Consider the following 25,912-nt stretch of genomic DNA (forward strand, 5'->3'; position numbering starts at 1 on the left):
TTTAATAAAAGAAAATTACGCGTTATCCAATCTTTTATATCTTTAACACACTCTGTCAATTTGGAAAATTTAGCGTTTTCATCCGGCCGTGATGAAATATAAATTTGAGTGTCATCACCATAACAATGGAAACTAATTCCATGTTTCCTTATAATATTTCCAAGTGGCATCATATATATGGAAAATAACAGAGGGCCTAATACAGATCCCTGCGGCACTCCATAGTTTACTGGAGTTATGATCGATTTTTCTCCATTTAAATAGACAAAATGGTAGCGGTCAGATAGGTATGATTTGAACCAGCTTAGTGCTTGTCCTTGAACACCAGTATAATTTTGTAGTCGATCTAAGAGTAATGTATGATCTATAGTATCGAACGCAGCACTAAGATCAAGTAAAACTAGTATTGAGATACAGCCTTGGTCAGAAGCTAAAAGTAAATCATTTGTGATTTTAACGAGCGCAGTTTCAGTGCTATGATGCGGTCTGAATCCAGACTGAAACTTTTCATAGATATAATTTTGTTGCAAGAAAGAGCCCAGTTGAGCAGACACCACTTTTTCTAATATTTTAGACATAAATGGAAGATTTGAAATGGGTCTATAATTTGCTAGATTATTATGATCTAATTGTGGTTTCTTAATGAGAGGTTTTATAACTGCCAGTTTAAATGTTCTTGGAACATGACCTAAAGATAAAGACGAGTTAATAATATTGAGGAGAGGCTCTTCTACTACAGGTAACACTTCTTTCAGTAGTTTAGTTGGTATAGGATCTAATAAACATGTTGTTGTTTTAGATGAAGTGATAAGTTTATTTAACTCTTTTTTGTTCTATAGTTGTAAAGCACAGTAATTGTTCTTGCGGGATGATAATTGAAGCTGAATTATAAGGCGCGATTGAAGATTGAACGTTTACAATTGTGGTTCTGATGCTTTCTATTTTCTCAGTGAAGAAGTTCATGAAATCATTACTACTGAACTGTAACGGGATATTTTGTTCGGGTGACGTCTGTTTATTTGTTAGTCTAGCCACGGTGTTAAATAAAAACCTTGGATTGTTTTGGTTGTTTTCTATTAGTTTGCGGAGGTGCTCAGCCCTGGCCGCTTTTAGGGCCTTTTTATAACGTGACATACTGTCTTTCCACGCGATTCTAAAGACCTCTAAATTAGTTTGTTTCCATTTACGCTCTAAAATACGGGTTTCTCTCTTTAAAACATGCGTAGTATTGTTATACCATGGTGCTTTATTTTTCTCTCTGACCTTTTTTAATTTAATAGGTGCAACCACATCCAATGTTCTAGAGAGAATGGTGCTCATAGTGCTAGTTAGTTCTTCTAGTTCATCTGTTTGTTTGGGTTCAGGCGGCAGCTGAGACAGATTAGATAAGCAATTTGAGAAATGATCTATGGTGGATGGGAGGATTGTTCTGCCTGGTTGATAACGCGACGCCGCATGACATATTACAGCAGTACGTAATATGCAAGTTACCATGTAGTGGTCAGTAACATCATCACTTTGTGGAATGATAACTATATCGGTTGACTCGGTTCCATGTGATATAATTAAATCGAGTGTATGATTAAGACGATGTGTTGGTCCGGTGACGTTTTGCTTGTCCCCAAATGAATTTAATAAATCTGTAAACGCAGCTCCTAACGCATCATTTGGATTATCTACGTGTATGTTAAAATCTCCAACAATTAATGCTTTATCGACATTGACTAATAGGTCTGAGAGAAAAACTGCAAACTCTTTTAGGAAATCAGCGTAAGGCCCTGGCGGTCTATATACGGTAGCCAAGGCTAGAGATAATAGGGATGTTTTTCTAACATCTAAGAGCGTAACATTTAGTACAAGTACTTCAAATGAAATAAACGTAAAACCCGTTTTCTGAGTAACATTTAGAATATCTTTATAAATGGTTGCAACACCTCCGCCACGACCAATCAGACGGGGCTCATGCTTATAACAGTATCCAGGAGGAGTAGACTCATTAATACCGAAATAATCATTTGGTTTAAGCCAGGTTTCAGTAAGGCAAAGTACATCGAAGCTATTATCTGTGACTATTTCATTTACAATAACTGCCTTAGGTGTGAGTGATCTAATGTTTAGAAGACCTAGCTTTAGAAATAGTTTTTGTTTACCAATAGCAACATTTTCTGTTTTAATAACAATTAGATTTTTCCTAGATCCTGCAGTAGATTTATTATTTGATCTCACTAAACGAGGAATAGACACGGTTTCTATGCAAAGTTCTACACTAGTATTTATATCAGTTAAATTGGTGCAGCAGAGACTTTGATTTGGACTTTTGGTTACTAGTCAAAGGGTATTTAACATTTTGGAGATGTTATCTGACAGAAGATCCGCTCCGAATCTGCTTGGGTGTAAGCCATCAGCACGGAAAAGCCTAGGACGCTCCCAAAACAGATTCCAATTATTTACAAAGAGCAGTTTCTGCTCATTGCACCATGACATTAACCATTCATTTAGCGCAAATAATCTGCGGAACTTTTCATGCCCTAATCGGTACGTGGGAAGCGGTCCTGACACAATGATCGTTGTTTCAGGCGATGTGCTGCGTACCGTATCGATTAGATTCCTGAAGTCTTTCTTCAGAATCTCCGTCTGGCGCAGCCTGATGTCGTTCACTCCCGCGTGCAGGACCACAGTTCCGACGCGCTCGTCACCGTTCAGGATCTCGGGAACGCGAGCAGCGATTTCAGAAACACGAGCACCAGGAAAGCAGTGACTGTGCACCTTACTTTTACCTAACGTAGCGTGTACGTGCCGAACGATGGAATCGCCGATGATCACAGCATCGTGTTCTGTTTCGCGTAGAGGGGAGAAGCGGTTTTGTGTGGATAACTCGAAAACCGGGAGGGTCGGAGAAAGTCTTGGTCTAAACCTGACTCGCGTCTTCCGCTGCGGAACCACCCAGGCTTCGTGGTGGCGTGTTGGAGCCGGAGTGAACGAGACCATGGCTGATTGCGACCGATGCTGAGGAACGCACGGAGTAGACGCGGTCGGAGTCAGCGGGTTAGTAACGTTAAACACTGATTTGTGTGCATCGGCGCGTAATGTTTCAAGAGCCAAACACCGGTCTCTCAGCTCGGCCTGTCTCAATAAAAGGTCGTGGATCTGTTTCTCAACAGCTTCCAGCTCAGACTGCAGTGCGTGCAGCTCAAATGTGTCCTCACCTGCACCAAAAGGTTGACTACTTACATCTGATATATTCGCCATTTTAACAGATGGACAGTGAGTTAGCAACGAAGCTACCAGTGATGCTATCAATATTAATACTAATTTATGACTGAAGTCTTGGATATAATCCGTTTATTTTTTTTTGTATTTTTTTTTTTGTGGTAGAGGTGTAGAGTAGACGCACGATAGGCGAACCAAAAATAAATAAAATGTTTGTTTGTAAGTGAGTGTGGAGAAGACGCGTTCAGCCGTGATCCACGGACGTAACCTTTAAGAGTATGCAGCGTTGGATCACTAATAGGCCTGAGACGCGTCTGCTCAACAGTCCGCGTTGTAACTATGAGGTTTGAGCAGTAGTGCTTCTCAGTGAGGAAAAGTAGAAAATGTTCGTTGTAAGCGAGTTTAAAGAGAAAAATCAAGAATTATAAATCAAATCGATAGAGCTCCAAAAACAACAACGCATTCAGACGCGACGCATGATAATAACAGGACAAGACATTACTCACCGTGTTTGTTGAGTGATTCTTTTGTGTTTTTCTTTATTATTATCTTCTTTTTAATGTAGGGATTTAAATGGTATTTTTGCTTTATAGCTCTTTTGCATATAGCATAGATATTTTCATAGCATTCAATTGGTTTGAAGGACAACATTGGGAAGGATATGAGATAGTGTTTTGTCGATAAAAAAAATAATAAAAATCTGCCAACTAATAGATTTTCTAAATAATCGTTAGTGCGATCTCTAGTTGACAATCTTACACATTTTCAGAGTGTTCAATAGAAATTTGTGTGTATTAACAAACACTTCCAAATTAGGGGCTGTAAGTGACAGCTAGTTTGTGAGCAAGAAACTAAAAAGTTACTCCATTTTAGTTCACTTGTACAGAAGCACCTGAAAGTAGAAAATCTTTAATGCAGCAAAACCGTGGGCACCAAAAGAACTGAATATGCTAATCTCTACCGCTAACTGTACTTGATGTGTCAGTATGACATTCGGCAAAGTAATAGCTTGTTATCTTTTAGCTTTTAAAATTGAAATTAAGTGCAAAGATTGCATTCCGCATAGCCAAAGAAACTAAATCTGACATTGAAAATCTAGTGCACGGTGTGATCTCGAAGGATAATAAGCTCAGTTTGGCTTTGAGAAGAGCACACATAGCCTCGCTGAACTGGTATCAGTTAGCACTTCAAACGACTCGAGCGTGGACACAGTAAACAGCAGTCTCATTTGATGTCATTTTCTTTCACTTACTCGCCACTCAGTGCTCCTGAAAGCTTCTCTGAGCTCCTGGCCTCAAAGAAAAACTCGGCTAACGAAGAAATGTGTGTTGTAAAAGAAAAGGCTGCATTTTCTGACACTTTGCCCCGTGAAAGTATCTTGAAGGGCAATTTTACCGTGGTAGTTTAGCGGTGTAGTTTGTCACAGAGTAGACGTGAGCTTTGCTTGAGCTTATTTCTGTAAATGTCTGCGTGTGATTGACACCTGACTGCGACTCGTCAGAATGAACATGGATATGGGACGCCACGTAAAGTGGGCTGTCGTCTCCCCGGCTGTCAGGATTTGCATAATCACACTAATATCCCAAATGGCCAGAGTGATTCTAGTAAGAGCGGCTGTCAGTCATCATCAGAGGGGTCCTATCAATCACACACACAGACACACACACACACACACACACATGCATCCACTGGAGGAGGAAATTACCTAGGAATGGGTGAACTAACAAACTACTGGGATATTATTTGATATTATATCAGGTAATTAATTATAAATCACTAGTCACTGGAATCACTGGAAAAGACAATGCTACTATTCTCTTACTGTAAAAAAAAACTAAAAACTTTTCAAGTGGCTTTTTGCCTGCATGAGCTTTTAATATAGGGGTGTCAAACTTGATTGGACATAATGTGACCTTATGCAAACCACATTTTTTGACTTGCTCCTTGTGCACGCACGCACAAACACACACACACACACACACACACACACACACACACACACACACACACACTTCTGGAGCTATTAAAGTCCAAACTCAACTTCATGCTGCTATAATAACCAATGTTGAGGACATGGAACTTTCCCATTTCATTCCCCATAGACCTTTACATTTAACTTGCATACACACTATTTAGGGAATATCAATTAACAGTACAATATTTACAATAAACAAAGAGCAACACTGACTGCTCTTGGCTTACTATAATAAGCCACCGAAAATGGAATATTAATACAAAGATAAGAATCTGTGCAATTGTATTTATTTGCAGGCCTGGCTCTCAGTCAAACTCCAGCAGCACTGAATCAGTATTCATTTTTCACTTATATGGAAAATATGGTTCAAATATTCTTCATGTGAGTGTCCATATGTCATTATCTTGAGTGACTTGCACAACCTTTAAAGTGGGAAAATGAAATGGATTGCCCTTGGACAGTTACAAGTCGAGTTAATTTTTTCCTAGCTAACTTTTTTTAATTTATTTTTTTATAGCTATTATGAATATACACAACCATTCAAACGTCTGGGATCAGTAAAAGTTTTTAAATGATTTTGAAAGAAATCTCTTCTGCTCTCCAAGGCTGCATTTATTTGATCGAAATACAGTAAAATCTGTAATATTGTTAAATATTAGTATACTTTTAAATATATATATATATATATATATATATATATATATATATATATATATATATATATATATATATATATAAAGTATCTAAAAGAAGCTTTTAAGGTTCTATACAAAACATTTTCTAATAAGAATGTAGTGTATCATATCAACAAAATGAAAAGATGCAAATATTTTAATAATTTACTCGTAATTGTTTTTTCCTCAAATCACCCCACGTGGAGTGCTATATTTATATATATATATATATATATAGTAAATGTGTAAATGTGTGTTACCTGCCGCAGTGTCCGGGCCACCAGGCTCTCCAGAACGGGCCCTCTGTCCTCGTGAAGAAGATGAACTTCATCCAGGATGAGCAGTCGGACAATCTGAGACAGAGCCACGTCTCCCACACTCTTCCTGGTCACCACATCCCACTTCTCCGGAGTCGTCACCAACATCTAACACACAATACACTCATTAGCAGGGCTCAACGCTTGGCTTTTTCCAAGTCAAGTCAAGTCACCTTCATATATATATAGCACTTTTTACAATACAGATTGTTTCAAATCAACTTAACAGAGATAACAGGAAAATAACAGGTCAGGAATAACTGTCAGGAAGTCATGATCACATGACTTCAGTTGCAATTGTTCTATAATATTGAACGATTAATTTTATGGATGACTAGTCGACTATTAAAAGTCGTGCAAGCCCTATAGCACACACTCCAGTAAATGAGATGCCACTGGCACATGAATAATTGTGTGAGAAAGTTATGAGATTGACCATTTTCCTGTGACTAACATTCATCTAATGATAATATATGTGTGTTTTAGTATCTGTTTCTCCTCTCTCTTGGAGGACTTTCTGTTTTGCATTAACTATACCTTTACAAATGACTGGTGGAAACTGGGTCTGTGAGCAGCTAACTCTTAAGAAAAATGTCCTTTATATCTCTCTAGAGAATTGCGAGTGGTTTGTTTTTAAAAAAGTAAATAAGAGGCCAAGGTATAGAAATATCTCTGCATCAGTACTTCCACCAGCATTAGACAAATGAACAGAAAAGGCTATCATTCTCACAACAGGCCATTTCTAAAGGTGACTGATTGTACACTGAACATCTCCTCAATGTGAAGAAGTTAATGGATACTTGCTGAATTATGGTGTGTATACATTTCGTTCAGCTTATGTCCCAGACAAAACCGTCTCTAGGATTATTGCCACTTGAAGTTACATCTACTTTTTTGTGGTCCCCTGCTTTTGAAATTTCACAGACTATGTGCATTTTGTTGTTAGTCATATTGCCAAGAAAGCAAAGGCCAACAAGAACAATGTAAATGGAAGAACAAAACCGTAAATAAGGTAAACACCAAATCTGCACAAATAAAAAATTTATTCAAACAATCTACAGGTCTCAAACTGCCCTACACAATCAAAGAATAACAACTGGTAATAACAAAAGCTCTGGTAATAATTACTTTACCCCACCTCTCCATGATAAACTAATCTGTCTGAATAGGGCTAAAGCCTACATTCACATAGTCAGACTTTGAAATCGCTTCCAAGAAATCAATTTAACCTACAACCTCTGATTCTGCCTGTTAAACACTGTAGAGTTTATAGCTTTCCTTGTGGGAGTCATGAGATGTGATAATTGCTCCACACAGCCATATTACGATCATAGAATATAGTGCCATTTCGGGAATATAATGCAATTTTGCAGGAAAAGATGCAATCCCATGCTACTATTAGTGCTCTTCTCTGATATACCCATGTTCCTTTATAATAATGCCCCCCAATTCATACAACTCACCAAATTCATGAGTGGTTTTATCAACAAATCAAATACAGCATTAAACACTGCTTTGAACACAATCTGCACGCCACAATCTTGTGGGTTAATAAGTGAAAAGTTTGGACATGCTTTACAAGGGCATCACTCCATCCCATGCATTTTTTTGGTTTGTTTTTTTAAGTATGCATATACCCACACACAGTCGGCAAAATAAACAAGAACATCTAATAGAATACTGACAACAAAAACTTAAAGGGGTGGTATAATGCCCTTTTCACAAGGTGTAAAATAAGTCTCTGATGTCCTCAGAGTGTGTATGTGAAGTTTTTGCTCAAAATACCACACAGATATTTTTATATAGCATGTTAAAGTTGTCACTTTTTGAGGGTGAGCAAAAACGCACCGTTTTTGTGTCTGTCCCTTTAAATGCAAATGAGCTGCTGCTCCCGACACAGGGGCGGCGCTTCAACATCTTGCACTCACACAGACATGCACTGACAATTCCAAAAACTTTTAGCCTTTTATGTTCAAACCGGAGTCAGAAAGATGGAGAGACTCAAGAAGAAGTGACAACATGTAGAAGCAACAGGACATTTCTGAATGGTTAGTTGGTGAATTATGTAGCTTATGTGTAGTAATCTTCTAGTCATTGATAGCATATTCTGTCATGATAATCTATAAATCGCGTTCCCGGGGGCAGGGTTTATGTAAATTCTAAGGTTGGTGATGTCACTAACCCGGGAGGAATGTCGTGTAGTCCCTTCCAGCTGTTTGTTGTAGTCCTTAAAAAGCGATTTCTGTAAAAGAAAATATCTCCCTTTGCTTTGAACTTTGAGCGTCGTAACTTTGCAGATGTCGTTTATGCTGAAACAGCAACATTACACACCAGTGAAATGGTTACAAGTTTGAAAGTTGTGCACCATTTAGCTACGTTCACACAGTCAGCTTTTGGAATGGGCAACCGCATTGGCATGACTTTCAAATAGCAATCTACATACAGCAGGACACAAGTAGAATCCAATAATGACTGTATAAATGAGTAAGGTCGCTACAATCAATGTACAGTCAATCAACCATTTAGTTACAAATTACTAAACAACAAGAGAAAGGAAAAAGAGAGACTGAGACAAAAGAAATAGGCAATTATCAACAAGGAGTGGAAATGCTTTTCAGAGTTTAGATGCCATTACATCTTCAAACCATAGAGTGCAGTCCGACAGAAATCAAATAGAAAGGATCTGAAATGAGAAATGTGGAACGAACAGGAATGTACAGATGCATTAGGTCAAATTTACAGCAAGATGCAATTCTGCATCTTTTGAACAAAACAATGTCTTGAGCTTTGGGGCAGAGATCACTGATGAGGTAGAGATGCACCAGAAAAAAAGGGTTGTATTTTTGTTTTGCTCTGATGTGGGCTTAAAAAAAAAAGAAAAAAAAAAGAGAAACATCAAATCTGACGCTCAGATTCTTGATGGTTTTGCAGGGTTAGGGAAGAATTCTGTTGATATCAATGTAAATGTCTCTCAGTGCAAAAATTGTAATCTCTGTTTTATCAGCATTGATACAATTACAGTTGATTACAGCTGATTATTTTAAATGGTGCAAACAAGATGTGAGTGAACAAAATAGAAGGATTTCAGTGTCTCTAAGTAGTTGTTAGGGGTGGGGGAAAATCAATTCACATATGAATCGCAATTCTATCTTCCGCTGATTCAAATCGATTCACAAATTTCAGAAATCTATTTTCTAAATGTTTAATAATGTGATGATGTCATTTTTAAAGAAGGTGACAGTGCATCACCCACCAGTCAGTTTAGGAAGCTTTATGAATGAAGCTTATACTTGACATCATCAGTTCCTATCAATATCTTAACAAATAGAAAATAGCCTTAAATAATGTTTAGTTTAGTTAGTCGAGCCCACGTCAAGCTTTTCTTACGATCTTTCCGTGTACAGGTAGGCTACTTCAATTACATACAAGAAGCACGTTCAACGTGGACGTGCATGCGGTTTCTGTGGTAACGAACAAATACCCGCCTATAAAAGAGAATGAACATGTCCTGTATCTGAGGCTAAAGTAATAAATATTGAAAGTGCAATGGCACGTATTATATATATATATCTAACTCCAAACGATCAGCCACTGCATCAGGGCTGCGTTTCCCCAAAGCATCGTAAGCTTAAATTGATCGTAGAATGATTACCACCAATGGTCTCTACGATCAACTTAGGCTTACAATGCTTTGGGGAAACGCAGCCCAGATCCAGATGATAGTCACTTCCCTTCATAGATATCTGTCCACTTGATGCTCACTCATTTTAATGATGTAAAAGACGTGTGTGAGATGAGAGGCGAATGTGAACGTCGAGTGGCTAGATTAAATTAACGCAGTTATGAGGTGTAATTTAAACTAAATAACTCCCGCTCGATTGGGTCTAACAGTAGATGCTGTTCATTTCTCTGCTGTTCGATTCTTGATTTTGAATAAAATTTCAATTCGATATATGCATAGATTTGATTTTAGATTTTACATCTATGCATATATCGAATTGGATTGTTAATTCAAAATGGAGAATCGATTTAAATCGAATCCTGAGATTCCAAAATATTCCCACCTCTTGTAGTTGTAGTTGACAACTAATGATACGAAAAAGTGTATGGATTGCGAAGAGGAGAGGACTTAGTACCGAACCCTGGGGGACACCTTGAATTAGGGCAGGCAGGAAAGTATTTGTACTTCTTGATAGAAATAAAGTTTTGTATATTAGAGTAGTGGAAAGAAAACCACTACTCTAATACACAATATAAGATAAGATTAGATAAGTTTATCGTGTGTACTGACTACTGACATAGCAATTGTACAATTTCAAGAGGTTGTATTGCATCTTTAAGCATTTAGGAGAAACTCCTTTTACTTTTACTCCATTTGGTCCAAAACACTTGCTCAGCTTTTGACTGACAGACAGACGGATTGCTGATATTTAGTATAACAGCACTGAAACATTTCCATTTATATCACTCCACTCGTCTGTGTTCACAGCATTCCAGACAGGCTGTCAGTCTGTGTGTCGTTTAGCAAACACAATGGTTGATCCTGCTTTGGCTTCTTGTTGCTGAGAGAAGAAAGACGAAATAACTGGACATACAGTGTCTCAAATATGTCTAAAAAGTTAAATATTAAAGTCTTGTTTCTATAACTGTCCTATAAAAGCAATATCACAGTCACAATTAGGGCTGTTGCAATAAACACAATATTGCAATATAAATGCAATATTGTAATACTGAAAAGCCAACCACAGATTGCAAGCAACTATCGCAACCACTTTTTTTCTCGTTTTCATAAGACTATGCCCTTCTTGTTTTACACTTCATGCATGTGTATTGAATGTTAAATGAGTTAATAATTATAACAAGAGTAAAGAATGTATTTTTTTTCTACCAACTGGCTGTTTTTTACTCGAGACTGTGTACCATTGTGTTTTGTACTGAGGCTCTGTAGACTTGCACTAAACAAGCCTAAACAGACAGCAAGTGAGAGAGAAACATCCACTGAGCGCATGCGATTACCCTTCATTACATTTACATTTTTAAATTTAGTTTTTTTATATTTATTAATATTCAGTTATACATTTTTTTAAATGTATTTTTGGAATAAATTATTGAGTGAATACATTTTTAGCTAACTGTGATTTTGAATATGTACATTTCTGAAATACATAACTTAGTCACCTCTGAAAACAGATCACTCTAAATTGTAATGTGGACTCATGTATTTTCTGTAAAGCTGCTTTGAAATGATGTGTATTGTGAAAAGCGCTATACAAATAAATGTGAATTGAACATAAATGTATTTTTTCAACAACTGGAGTACAGTTTTGTTGTATATGTCCTAATCGGGTTACTTCGGGTTAACAGAGAAGACTGAAAGACTTTCTTGACTCTTGCCATTGCTTATAGAGAATCAATTTCAGATTGTATTGTGATGAAATGCCCAATTTATCTGAACTAAAGATTTACAAATTGTACAAACTCTCTACTAAATTGTACAAACAGTTTGTATAATAATATTCCACATGTATAAAAGTTGTCACATTGTTGTCAACTGCATAGTTGTTGACTGCATCTGGTTGATATATGTTCTATGACTCTTAAAATTTTGTCGTGAAGATATCAGGTGGTTACTGATTTGATTCAGTAAGCTTCACTGTGTATGAAAATCTGTATTTAATACTCCAGCAATGATAAATATTCTGCTGTGTGAGGGAATACTTGGAGTTTTTCCCAGTGTTGTGATGGAGTGGGATGTTAGGACAAGTAGAGGCATTCCTACAACAATAGTGAAGGAGATGCTGGTGTCACTGTCTGGTCGTGCATGTAATCTGAGGGTTGGGAAACCATTCATTACTGAAAAAAATGAGCATGTAGACTATTCATCTAGCTCTCGTGCTTATGAGACTTTAAATTAATCAGCCAAAAAATGTAAGACTACCCATACATGTGCCGCCCACATGATGAGCCAGTTATGTTTTCGTGACAACTAAATTACACAAATCTAAAAGAAGATTTCCCACCGATGTCAGCCATCTTCAAAAGCGCAATCATTCAAGACACAAAATATGATTATTTTGACATCATTAACCAACATTTTAGAGAAGAAATATACAACAATGCATAATTAATGGTCTGAGAGCTGTTTGCCAACCTGTCTGCGAGTGTTGAAATTCCTATTAAACACTTTCAGTAAAAGCAGTTCATTAAATCCTCTCTCGTTTGCATTTAAATCAATCTGCCCAGCCATTAGAGACTGGCTTTGGAAGGGAAAATGCACGTCTGCCGTTAATTAGACCGCCGCTAATCTAAATGGAAGCGCTGGCAAACAGGTAGCAGAGCTAAAGTGCTCATTTTAATTACAATACAAAGCCAGGAGGGTAAAAAAAAAAAGATTCCTTATTTTACTTCATAGACGCCGACTTTATTTTCTGCAGCACACCAAACCCCTAGTGTATGATAATGTCAATCTCCTATGATGGTATCTTTCTAATGTCAACCTTTCCGGCATGGAGATTAAACGAACGCGTATGGTACAAAGCAGTCTTTTATTGTACACTAAAACTGAAATGAATGGTACTGTACTGGATTAAAATCGTTTCCATCAACTGAAAACCAATCAATTTGAATTAAACTAAAGACTAAAATGAAATCAAATTATAAACAGTGCTTGAAAAACTCAACTAAAGTTATATATGAAACAAAAATAACAGTTTCTGTAATCAACAATCTGACTTGAGAAGACTGGTGTCAATATGGTTGCTGATACTGATTTAAAGGGATACTTCAGGATTTAGCATTAAGCTTTCTATTAGTAGAAAACCTGTAGTATTTTCGAATTACCGTGCTTTCCACCCTCATATCCCCCTGAGAGGAGAGATTTATGTATTTTTTGTCTGGAAAAAATCCTCAGATGATGCAAAAATGTCATTTTGCGTCATCGGAGGATTTTTTGGCCAGAGGCTAAAGACTACAGCCAGTAGTAGGGGCTGTCCCGCATGTGTTCAACCCGCCCATAGAGGGGGGGATCTCACTCACAGAATGTACACAGTGTCAGCCGTCTTTCTTTGGAAGCTAAGCTAGCAGGCTCTTGTTCTGTGGAGAAAGCTGAGTAGTAGGGGTTACAATCCTCTTTTTCCCGGACATGTCCGGCCGTCGAGATCATCCAAAATGTCCGGGATTCGGCTTTTGCTTTCTGCAGTCGCCATTCATTGTTTACGTGCACACCTTTTGTTTCAATCTAACTGAATTCATTCTGATTGGTGAATCTGAATGCAGTGTTTACATGAACGCTAAACAAGTGATCGGTTGATGTGCGTTTTAACATTGCTAAGAAAATTCCCGCTCCTCCGTGAGAGATACGAGACCGGTGCGTCTCAGTAATCACGCCACCGGCCTCGTGCCGTTCTCCCGCGGCAGTCAGCTTCGTCCTGCTCGCCACAGTAAACATAATGAATGGCGACTGTAGAACGCAAAAGCCGAATCCCGGACATTTTGGGCGATCTCGAAATCCTGGGCAGACTCGTCACGGAGACTCACTAGTAGCCTAGCCTTGTTGTTTACTGCGCTCTCTTACCGGTAGGCGCGGCTTGGGAGTGGCCTCCTAGGGCTGCAAAGCAAGTGCATTCTGGGAGTTGTTGTCTTTCATCCACATAAGCCAAAAATACATTTTCTGGCTTTTCTCAGTCTAGAAAGCTCCAAATTCAAAAATAATTTCACATTTCTTCTACATAAATGACCCATTTTAAATACACATTCATCTTTCCAGAGGTGAAGTATCCCTTTAAACACTCATCTCGCAGGTTTTTCCCATCTTTAAACATCTTTACACTGCCAGCTTAAGGAGTCTTATTCAAGATGCAATGCCACATTTAAAAGCTTTATTAAAATATGCCGTATCACCCTCTAGTTTCGGATGGTTTGGGTTTTGTCAGCACGCAACTTGCATTGAGGTCATTTTATTTGATCTTTACTCTGTAAATGATTCAAATGTAGTGTAAATTTACAACAAAAAAAAAAATCTTAATATAGATGTAAATATTATTGTCAATGGTATGTTGACTCCTTAGCTGTTTCTTTGTCAGTTTCATTATAATTCCTACAAGCAAAAAAATGATGAGTAAAATATGAATTTAAAAAAGAATAATATGTCTATGAAATAACAAAAAACACTTCTTAAAACTAAACCAAAGAAAATTAGTAAAGAATAGTGGGGGGGGGGGAAGCAAAGCTATAATAACCTTGGAATAAACTAGCGTGGTTTCGATGTGCTGGCCCGATATCTCTGAACCAGAGGGTGAATGGTTTTATTGGGGATTGTGGGAAGAATGTTTCCGGTGAATGTGTGCGGGCGGGGGGGCAGACAGCTCCTCGTTACAGGTCTATCCTCGTGTCTTAATTACCACACTGCCTGTGAAATGCCTCTGTCGCTCTGTCGTTATGCTAAGCAGCAAATATTCACCTGCTTCAGACCTGTGCACAAACACACACACACCATTTCTGCCGCTGCTAAAACATTTGCCCTCCTCCCACAGTTCCCATGGCAACTGTCATCACTGGAGTGGGTGGCAGAGAGGAGCTGAGGGTTGTTTGCTGGTTGTGATGCTTCTAGTGCAATAACAACATGTGACTTAGTCATGGCAGACGGTGTGCATCAACTTTACTAGTACGAGAGACTCATCTGTTCCACTATTGTTCTTCCAAACGTTGCGTCTGTTCGATTTAGTCTTTTAGCCATTTTAGTCATTTAGTCAGTTGAGAATTATTATTTGCTGATTATTGTTTGTATGAATTATTGATGAAAAAAGGTTATAAATTATATTATATAAGGTATTATATACAGTCGAACCTAAATTTATTCAGACACCTTCAACATTTCTCACATTATCACAGTTTATTCGCTATAGTTTAGAAAATGGTGATAAAACATGACAATAACTCAGAGTTATCAGATCAGTTGATATTTCACTGGTTTTGTCCATCCTTCTGTTAGACTGTCTCACACATGAATTATGTTGAATATCTGTCAGCTGTTAAATTTAACTACACAATTAGATAATGCCAGTTTAGTTCAACCAATTACCAAGCAATGCTTCATTTTGTTCAGTCTGTGGTGTAAAAAGGTCACATTAGCAATTAAAGAAAAAACACTTCAGCAAAACATGCTCCGGTCAAAGTGTCTGAATAACTTTTGGTCCCAAATTTGTATAAATGTTACTGGTAGTCACTGTATGAAGACTTTTTGGGAATAATATGTCACAGTTTACTTTATTTTGCGATCCTCACTTACATAAATGAACTATAGTGTCCTGCACCCACTAGTAAAAAATATCACAAATTATATCTGGTGTCTGAATAATTTTTGGTTTGACTGTATATAATAAAGAAAACAAACAGGGTGCACTTTCTGCCGTCTCAGTCTCTGTGAACTTCTTTCTGAAATGTGTCACCAAAATGAACCGAAAACCCAACTTGAGACTAATCCCCAATGTTTTAACTGGCAAAAACATTTTATTAGGACTGTTTGGATGCAAGAGCAGTGGCTGGAACAATGATCCATCCAATCCATCCATAACTATGTTTGGAAACCTTACAACTGATTAATGTGGATGAAACATCCATCAGTTGTTGCACCTTAAAACTGATGGGTGTGCCAACTACACACATCCATTTCATACTTGTTCAGAAAAATATCTTTCAGCTATTTGTAGTGCAACTTAGACAAATTCAGCTGTAGATGTACAATTCAATGCATGCATGACAGTTCAATATTTTCCAATATTGTTTGGACTCTATTTGTTTAGAACGTTTGTGCATGGCAAAAGAAAAAAACAAACACCTTGGAAATGCCAGGATTCAACAGGTGTGTGACTGTTTAAGCCTCTGTGTTTAGATTAGTGTGATCAATAATGTGCCTTTGACCTTCATTATATATTTTGATTATGTTGAGCTGTAAATAAAATACAAACAATCCAAAAAAGACCATCTTGTAATCTCCTCACCGCCTCGTTCACCTTGATAGGCCCATTCAGAGAGGGTTTTCATATGTGTGAAACATTAATATTCATGGCCATTGTCACTCCTTCGCATACGGCCTTTCTGACACAAACAGTGACTTATTTCAGTGACTTTTTTTCACTAACCATGCAAAAACATAAATTCTCAAAAATACAAACTTGTACATACATGCTGCTCACATGATTGTCATGATTGTACATGAACTGCAGGTAATCGTGACAACTGACCAGTGTTTCCACAGCATCAGCTACTCAAGCAGCGTCAAAGTGAGTATCATGAAGAAAAACATACATTCAAAAGCATTAAAACTGAACAGCTGAAAATAACGTAAAAAAAAAAAAAAAACACAGATTGATAATCAATCCTCCTTTTCTAATGAACTTCATTGACCATGTCCTGAATAAGTGTCAACAACAACAACATAAATGTCAATATGTAACTGTTCTACTTTTGCATCATGAGAGAAACAACACTACCTCCCCCATGGAAATGTGACACCCCATAATACTTAAATAAATACAACAATATAACAAGGTAGCAATGTGACTAAAGAAAAATTCTATTTATTTCTGCAGAAAAATCTGTGCCCACGTTTAACTGCAATAATTGTGTGTGATTGTGTGTATGCATGAGTTTCTACAAAGTTATTCCTATGTGCATTTGAGTGGCATGAGTGTGCCGCAAATGCATGTCTCCTAATGTCGGGACAGACTGCTTGTCAAGCTTTCAGTGTGAAGTTCTTTGGGTGCTAAAGTAAATAGCTTATCCCAAACGACATGTGTGCCTTGACAAAACTAGATCTCTCCAATTTGTAGAACAGGAATCTGCGCTCCCATCATAATCACTGGAGCGGTTTACTCGGCCATCGCACTGGAGATATATCTGCAGAGTCGCTCTAGGCAGGGCACAGGTGTTATTGGAGCACCAGCATCACACAAGACTCAAAGCTCAAGAGACATCCTGCAACTGGATTGGTAAATCAGTGCCACTCAAGAGTTGTCACCAAATGTGGTGTTTAAGTCTTGGTTTTCCACTTTCCCCTACTTTCCCTTCCTGTATCATTATGTACAAGATAAAATATATATTTATTATCATATGCACAGTAAAACACCACGGTTTTGACCACACAATGAAATTCTTATTTTGCGAGTCTCCCTTACACTGTTCTCCTAACTACACACGACAGCGCGACGTGTGATAAAAAGCATCTTTTCCATGTTTATCAGAGTGTTTGTCCTAACCAGCCACGACGGCGACACGCAATTATTCTATTTTAGAAACGGTTTCTATTTTTCTGCGATGTCGCGCTGGAACAACAAACACAAAGTGTGGCAATGATAATCTCAGGTACTGTTTATGTGCTTTATTTAATGTTAAAAGCGTGTAATGTGACTTTGAATATCATTTAGTGCTCCAGCTTTGTAGCTGTAAAAGCAACAATGGATAATTCACCTCAGATCTTGAAATTATACAAATGGAAACAAGAAAGTTCAAACTGTGAACAAACAAGTGTATGCTTTGACAAAGATTGTTTTAGTAACTCGGTAGCCTTTGTATTTTTAATAATGTTTAAATGGTGTAATATTTGTGAATTTAATTATGTAGCTACTTATCCATTTTCTTGCGAGTGCCGTCAGGATTACTCTCTGGTGCCGTGCACTCACCGCGAGACTCCGCCCACACGCTGTTCTGATTGGCTGTGGGTTTTGATTGATTTTGACGCATTTCGCAGTCGCATCTAGTGTAGACAGACAAATTATTTGTCGCTGGAATCTTATCGCATTGCGTCTGGTAAGGACACGGTGTTAGACAAAATTTTGCGTATTTATTGGATTTTCCTAAATATAATAATTCCTACAAACAGTAGAATAAAGCTAAAGCCAATTGTGTAGTATAGTGTTGAGTACTATACTTGACTTTTTCTAATTTCATTTACTATTACCGAATGTAAATTCTTAATGGGGTCATGAATTGAGATATCAAGTCTCTTGATCTTTTGACATTGTACTATAATATAACTTCCTTGTTAGTCCAAAAACAGCTTTTACTGAAACTAAGCTCAGAAAACGACTGGCTTTGGATTTTGTTATATTATTACATCATAGTGCGAGGAAAGACACCCTCTGCAGAAGATCAACGCCTACTTCTACATCATCGTCTCTTTAGCACTGTCCACCGATTCAGGCAGACTAGGCATATACAGTCAAACCAAAAATTATTCAGACACTAGATATATTTGTATATACATATTTTTTACTAGTGGGTGCAGGACACTAATAGTTAATTTATGTAAGTGAGGATAGCAAAATAAAGTAAACTGTGACATATTATAAATTATAAAATCAAAAATGATTCAGACACTTTGACCTGACCATGTTTTGCTGAAGTGTTTTTTCTTTAATTGCTAATGTGACCTTTTTACACCACAGACTGAACAAAATGAAGCATTGCTTGGTAATTGGTTGAACTAAACTGGCATTATCTAATTGTGTAGTTAAATTTAACAGCTGACAGATATTCAACATAATTCATCTGTGAGACAGTCTAACAGAAGGATGGACAAAACCAGTGAAATATCAACTGATTTGATAACTCTGAGTTATTGTCATATTTTATTACCATTTCCAATACTATAGCGAATAAACTGATATTGTGAGAAATGTTGAAGGTGTCTGAATAATTTTGGTTTGACTGTAGTTAAATGGCTCCTCCTACCCATGGATAAGTCACTGCATGAGGTGCTAATTAAAGTGTATAAACACAGAAGAACCTCAATAGGAAAAGAGTACTGCACTTTCTAAATTTGCAAAACATTATTTTAAACTGAAGTGCGTAATTCTTTTTGAGGTTAAAATCCTTTTTTCAACCCAAGCTTAAAATGAAAAGACAATTAACAATTTCTGACAAGAGCCATTTGTGGACTGTTTTTCCTGAAAAGTGTAAACACTGTGCCACTATCAAAACATTAGTGTGTTAATGTGAGCTTCTCGGTCAGAGGTTACACTACAAATCATAATTACCTGTCACTTTGACAGGCTGGATTGTAAATAATCGGATGTGCTCTGTTTTATCTGTCAGTGAAATATTCGGTCAGTAATGCTCTGTGTATTTTATACTCACTGATAAGACTAGAACTGCTATGGCAAGACCTTTTTTCAGCCTGCACTCTCATGATCTTGTCACCCAATTTAAACAATATCCCATAAAATACTCTTGGAATCTCAATTCTCTGCTCAAATACTCACGTCTTTCCCCAGGACTCCCATGGGACAAACTGAAAAACGTTACATGGTAATCACCAATTTGGTCAAAATGTATGTGTCCTATTTGTTGGTTTTTAACATAATTTCCATAAAGCAAGTTAAGTTTCTCTGTGACATTCCCATTTCTGCTGAGGATCTACTCACATCTCCAGGGCTTAGAAGAATCAATAGAATAAATATCATTCACCTCCCTGATTAGCTTAAATTAGCATATTACATTACTCCCACAACCGTCTGGGTGGGCTTAGACTTGAATCCTCTGAAATGCAAGTACTTTGGCCGATTATTTTGTAAATAATAAAAATCGATAAAAAAAAAAAATCTATCATTTTAGTTACCATTACAGCATCCCTTTCTAAATAATTTATTATACTTATGATCAAAGTTATTTTGATTGCTATATAATTTAATTACCTGGGCCAGCATCTATCTTTTCCATCGTATAACCTACAGTCCCTTATTTAAATGTCAGCACCGCTTCTGACAGCACAAATTTAGTCTTCAATAAGGTTATTTGAACAGCTGTGTGTTCTCTGTATTAGGCATTTTACTGTACACTGGTTACTATAGCAACAAGAAAATAAGAAGACAAAGTGCTATGATCCAAGCAGCAGAAAATGACAAGCTCTCTAAAAGAAGCACTGGGAGGGGGTGATGTTGGGGTAGGTGTGTGTGTGTGTGTGTGTTGTGTGTGTGTGTGTGTGTGTGTGTGTGTGTGTGTGTGTGTGTGTGTGTGTGTGTGTGTGTGTGTGTGTGTGTGTGTGTGTGTGTGTGTGTGTGTGTGTGTGTGTGTGTGTGTGTGTGTGTGTGTGTGTGTGTGTGTACTGAAGTGATCTCATTGGATGCATGTGTGTATTGGCGGATGATAGGGTTGGTGTATGTATATTGGGGTAGTGGTAACCATGCATATATATTGGGTGATGTTAGGCTACATATACTGTAGATGTTGGGGTAGATGTGTGTGTGCACTGAAGTGATCTCATTTGATGCATCGTGTATTGGCGGATGATAGGGTTGGTATATGTGTATTGGGGTAATGGTAGCCATGCATATATTGGGTGATGTTAGGCTACATATAGATCTTGGGGTAGTTTGTGTTGGGGTATCTGAATGGATGAGAGAGAAAGGAGAAAGAGAAAAAGATTAAGAGAAAAACAAAAGAAAACAGACATTCACCATGATTAAAGGAAAGGCACACTAAATAATAAAATGGCTAGGTTGTAACCTGATGTTAACTTTGAGCAGTGCTGGAAGAAAAAGCTCTGATGTTAACCACCAATCAATATCTAATGACCACCTCGAGAGCCTTGATAAGACACAACACACCACCTTATGTTTCCCATGTCCTTTTGTGCAGTTAACTAAAATAACGGTTAAAACACAGCGTGCATAGACAAAAAGTAGGCACGCACTATGACACCGTGTCTCCACGAGCCAAACTGTGAGGTCTGCCAGTAATGACCACTTGTTTTTCCTGTCTCAGCGTCTACCAGACACCTCAGAGACATCTCCAACGCTGCAAAAATAGGCAAGATACTTGATATTCTCCCAGCTAACCACTGCGGAGATGGTCATTTTTTAAAGAACTGTTGTGCAAGCCTGCCACTGTCTAAAAGACACAGGGCTGAGGGGGCAGTAAAGCACTGCTTTCAGCCAGAGAGAGGGTGTGATGATGCCTTATTATTCTACAACACGTCTCCTCGCTTCATATCTCTCCATTTTTGCTTTGTTCGCTCTGCTGTTTGGGAAGTACAGCGAGGGCGCTCAATTGATATGGTCAGAAGAAGGCGAGCTTCCTTTGGGAAAAAAAAACAACGAGGATCATTTCCCTTTATACAGGCATTGATATTACACTCCTCACACCACTTGACCCACGACTTCTTCCTGTTCTCTACAATCCTCTAAATCTATTCTTCATCTCCTCACTCTTGTTTTAACAATTAAGTGCTCTTAGAAGTCTCCGTCTATCTATTAATGCATGAATCTACAGGGAAAGTAATATGAGAGAAAAAAAAAGGAGTTGAATTTGTGAAAAAAACATGGTTATGGAAGGAAGCCACAACTAATTTGAAGGTTTTTTTAAAGCATGTACAAATGTTCAAAATGTCTGTGAAGGTTTTCATTCAGCCAGCAGAAGTCAAGAGGACTTCATTTTCACAACTCTCCCTGGCTTGTTTAATATGAGGTACATGCTCTATTTATGCAATTCACACCCTTAAAATCCCCCTGGACGTTTCCTTCCTGGAAGAGTGATTTTGGGCAGAGAGAAAATGTGATGATGGCACAAAACGTGCAACTGAACTTATAGCAAAAATTAAGAAAATGTGCGCTTTAACACCATCATAAGAACATCCACAATTCCCCCATTGTAGCCAACTAACACATTAAAGAGAATCTATTATGCCCCTTTTTACAAGATGTAATATGAGTTAAGGTGTCCCCAGAGTGTGTCTGTGAAGTTTCTTCAGTTATTCATCATAATGAAAGTTTATTTTCTGCATGCATTTTAAAGCCATGTCAGTCTAAACTTCTGATATGTGGTTTTCAGAGCGCACACACCCGGGGCACGCGCACAGAGAGCTGTCTGGCGGCCAGTCCCGTGAGAATTAAACTAATTGCGCTTAAACTGTCAAAAACACACAGTTCACATAAACACAGTCGCTTATGTCTGTGAACGTAAACAGCAAGTAAAAAAAATCGCATAAGTATTAAAGTGAAAGCAGCGTAATATACAGCACCTACCGCTATATTGCTGTTAATATGAATCAAACAACAAAAGAAAAACAGAAAATCACTCACTGCTCTTGACTAAATAACTTAGTAGCTTTAATAAGAATAACTTTCTTGAATGCTGTTGTTAAATGCTCTGATGAGAAGATGAATACGGTGGACTGTGTACAGCTCACTCAGGGGAGGAGCTAAGCTAATAGGGAGGAGTCTAAGCTTTTGTGACGTCACATTGCACAGACACTGAAAACGGATGGTTCTGAGACACTGCTTATGATAATAGGTCCCTTTAAGGGACCATCTGCTAAAGTTACACCTAAAACCAGGATATAAGTCAGCATTTTTTTAACTTCCAATTCCATCACCCCAAAGTAAATGGGTTTTGGTTATATGCCTGAAATAAAGTATGTTGTTAACACAAGATCAAGATATTTCCATGTTTTATTCAATTTCTAAATTCATCTGTCACAAACTGTGGCTGTATTGGGCACACAAAGCAGGCAAGTATAACAAAATCATATCTTTTTAACTTAGCTTTTTAGTAATAACTTATTTTTATTTAGTTTTCTTTCTCTCTACACTGATCTCACTATACAAGTTGTGTGAGGGGTATGTCTAAGAGTGTGTAGTCATGCCTTCATTTGCTTTGCTCTGTAAATGTTTTATATATGTATGTTTTATTGTTTTTAGTTATAACTGTGAAGCACTTTGGGCAACAACATTGCTATTAAATGTGCTATATGTTTAAATAATAAATAAAAGTTGAAGTTGAAGAGAAAAACAGAAATCCACTAGAAACACAACCACGTTACACAGACGAAACGGGTCCATGAACAGACAGAACTAAGGGTTTGAATACACAGGGAGACATAATGATTGACAGGTGAACGTAATCAGTAACCAAGGGAACAGACTAGGGACTAATAAGGTGGAGCCCGATGGAGCTGAAGGGGTGGAGGATCGAGGCGCAGCTGGAGACCCTGAGGTCCGAGGCGTAGACAGAGCAACGTCTGACCAAGGTGGAACCAGAGGGATGAGGGAGCCCAGAGGAGCCGTAAGGGAGATGGTCCCAGGTGGAGCTGGTCCCAGGTGGAGCTGAGGGAGGGAGGAGCCAAAGTGGAGCAGACTGGTTTATGAGCCGAGGTAGAGTGATGGGCTTGGAGGCTGAAGGCGGAGCCAGAGACTGGAATGACTGAGGCGGATCCAGGGAGCAGAGTGGAGTCAAAGGAGGAACCAAGGGACTAAATGGAAACAGCAGAAGGCGGGACAGAGGAACTGCCTGTTATTGGAAGAGGAGGTGGGAAAGGGAGGCTTAGAAACACCGGAGACTTTGAGCTGGTCGGGACCAGTTGAGACACAGGAGACTTGGAGCTGCGACAGGAGACTCAAGGAAATATCCTCTTCCATTTCCTCATTATAATTCCCAGGACGGGGCTCTATTCCATGTCCTCCTACTCCACTCCCACTCCCACTGGGATGGTGTTGCCAGCTGACGCACCGGGTCAGTCTCTGTGGGGCTCGGGCTCTGGGTCGACGGTTGGCTCAGTCCTCTTATCTGGCGCATGTATCGCAGCTGGACGTGGTGGGCTCTGGCGTTAGCTCTGTGCAGTGTGTGGGTGGGCTCTGGGCCCGGAGTGGGGCTGGTGATGTCATCCTCAGCAGGGCAGATGGTGAATGCCGTTCCATTATTCACCAGCATCCACTCCACATTTGCGGCGAGATCTCCCAGAGGACCGTTCACCGGGAGTCCGGATAGTTTGTTAGGCGCACCAGAAGTTGGACGGCTGGCAGGTCCATTGGCGAGGGGGGAGAAAAAAGAAAAAACGGCCCAAATAAAGCCAAATCTAAGTGTCTTGTTCTGTCACAAACTGTGGCTGTATTGAGCGCGCGACGCAGGAAAGTATAACAAAAATGTATTTAATTATTAGTCTTCCAAGGAACATGCAGGAGAAAAACTGAAATACAGTTGAAACACAACCATGTTACAAAGAGACAACACAAAACCCTGAACAGACAAAACTAAGGGTTTAAATACACAGGGAGACTTAATGATTGGCAGGTGAACTAATCAGTAAGCAAGGGAATAAACTAGAGATTAATCAGGACTAAACTGAACCACAAGAAACAAGCATAAGGCCGTGTGTCCACCAAAGCGTTTTTAGCCAGCTGAAAACGCTATGCACTCTGCTGGTTGGTCGGTGTGGTATTAGTCCCGCCCCTCCTCCACTGTGATTGGACGGTTGGGTAAAAAGTGACAGTGATGAGCGCTGCGTTTTACCCAAAGTTGAACATTATTCAACTCTCGGCGACCTGTAAAAAACACAGAGCGCTCAGCGCTTCGGCATGAAAAAAACAAAAACGCTCAGTGCCCGTTATGCTCATAGCGTTTTAAAAACGCGGCGCACCCATTGAAAACAATTGAAAAAATACGCCAGCCACGTGAAAAAACGCTTTGGTGGACACACAGCCTAACTCTGACAACAGCAGTAACAGCCCACTTGAGATTTTAAGCTTTTAAGTGTCTTGAAAAGGACTCTTTCTAACAAATTTTGTGTTTATATATCAACATGGCTATGAAAAAGTTATAATAATAATAATTATAATATTATTGTTACTATTTTTATTACTAAATAAAAATATAATAAGTACTAAAAAACTAAATAAAAAATATTACTATTGCTATTACTATTGAAATATTACTATTACTACAATATTACTATTGTAACATTAGGCCTAACTTTTATTTAAATATTACTATTGTAATATTTCTTTGTAAAATAAAACTGAGAATTTAAGAAATATAATAATATTTTATTTTACTTTAAAATATAATTATAAAATTGCAATTCTACTATTTATGGCTGCCTTAATTTCTTCATTTTTAACTGGTAAAATCATCAAACTTTTATTTTGATGGAAAAACAGCAACAAAAAAGGAAAACATTTTATTAAATTGCATGCAATTTGATAATCTTACTAATCCATAGGACCAGGTGTTTAAAATCAAAGTATCACATGACTCGTCAATAAATTTAGATCATCAGTTTGACGTCCTTAGGAGCTTGTATAAGGATAAGGACCAGCATATTACTGCTTATATTCTGTGTTCTTCAGTGCTTGTCACGAATACACACTTCCGTCCTGAAACTCCTGGCCCGGAACTGTGTGTACGCTGCAGCATTACAAATGTGTCTCAATTGTACAATAATATTGATCAGTGAGACATAAGTGCTTTATAGGAGCATAGCCTCATGGAGTCTATCAAGCAGGATTGGCTATACACCTATTTTCAGAGCAATTTGTAATTTGTTTTAGGACAATAATATGGAGGTTTAGAGATGGAGATGATTATGAATTTGGATTATGGAGAGACAAGCAGTTATTGTGACAAGTCATTTAATATGTGCAATGAAATCATTGTCAAATGTGAAGGGAATGTGTTACATTTACATTTTACATTTAGTCATTTAGCAGACGCTTTTATCCAAAGCGACTTACAAATTAGGACTATGTTAGAATTAGGACTATGTTAGAATCTTTATTTAACATACAGCTGAAGTCTAAACAATTTAAGTGACCATTTTAGGCATATTACAGGCTCATTCCATCTGGAGTAAGCATCTTGATCATGGTCCAGGATCAACCCTTGCAGGATTTAAATATGCAAACCTTGCAAACCTACTATGCTCTTTTTCAAAGTCTTGATTTTGTTTTTGGGATCTTCTAAAATAG

General features: G+C 38.1%; 1 protein-coding gene across 2 annotated transcripts in view; it reads right to left on the reverse strand.

Annotated features, from left to right (window-relative positions):
• The window catches only part of ascc3 (activating signal cointegrator 1 complex subunit 3), a 238,871-nt gene that overhangs the window by 134,503 nt on the left and 78,456 nt on the right, over window positions 1-25,912 (reverse strand). For both annotated transcript variants that reach the window (XM_082150224.1, XM_082150225.1), the window contains exon 11: window positions 6,120-6,284. In XM_082150224.1, coding sequence (XP_082006350.1) covers window positions 6,120-6,284 — 165 coding nt within the window. The remainder of the gene's footprint in view (window positions 1-6,119; window positions 6,285-25,912) is intronic.

The sequence above is a fragment of the Leuciscus leuciscus genome (genome assembly GCF_965113295.1).
Source record: "Leuciscus leuciscus genome assembly, chromosome: 20".
Lineage (NCBI taxonomy): Eukaryota > Metazoa > Chordata > Actinopteri > Cypriniformes > Leuciscidae > Leuciscus > Leuciscus leuciscus.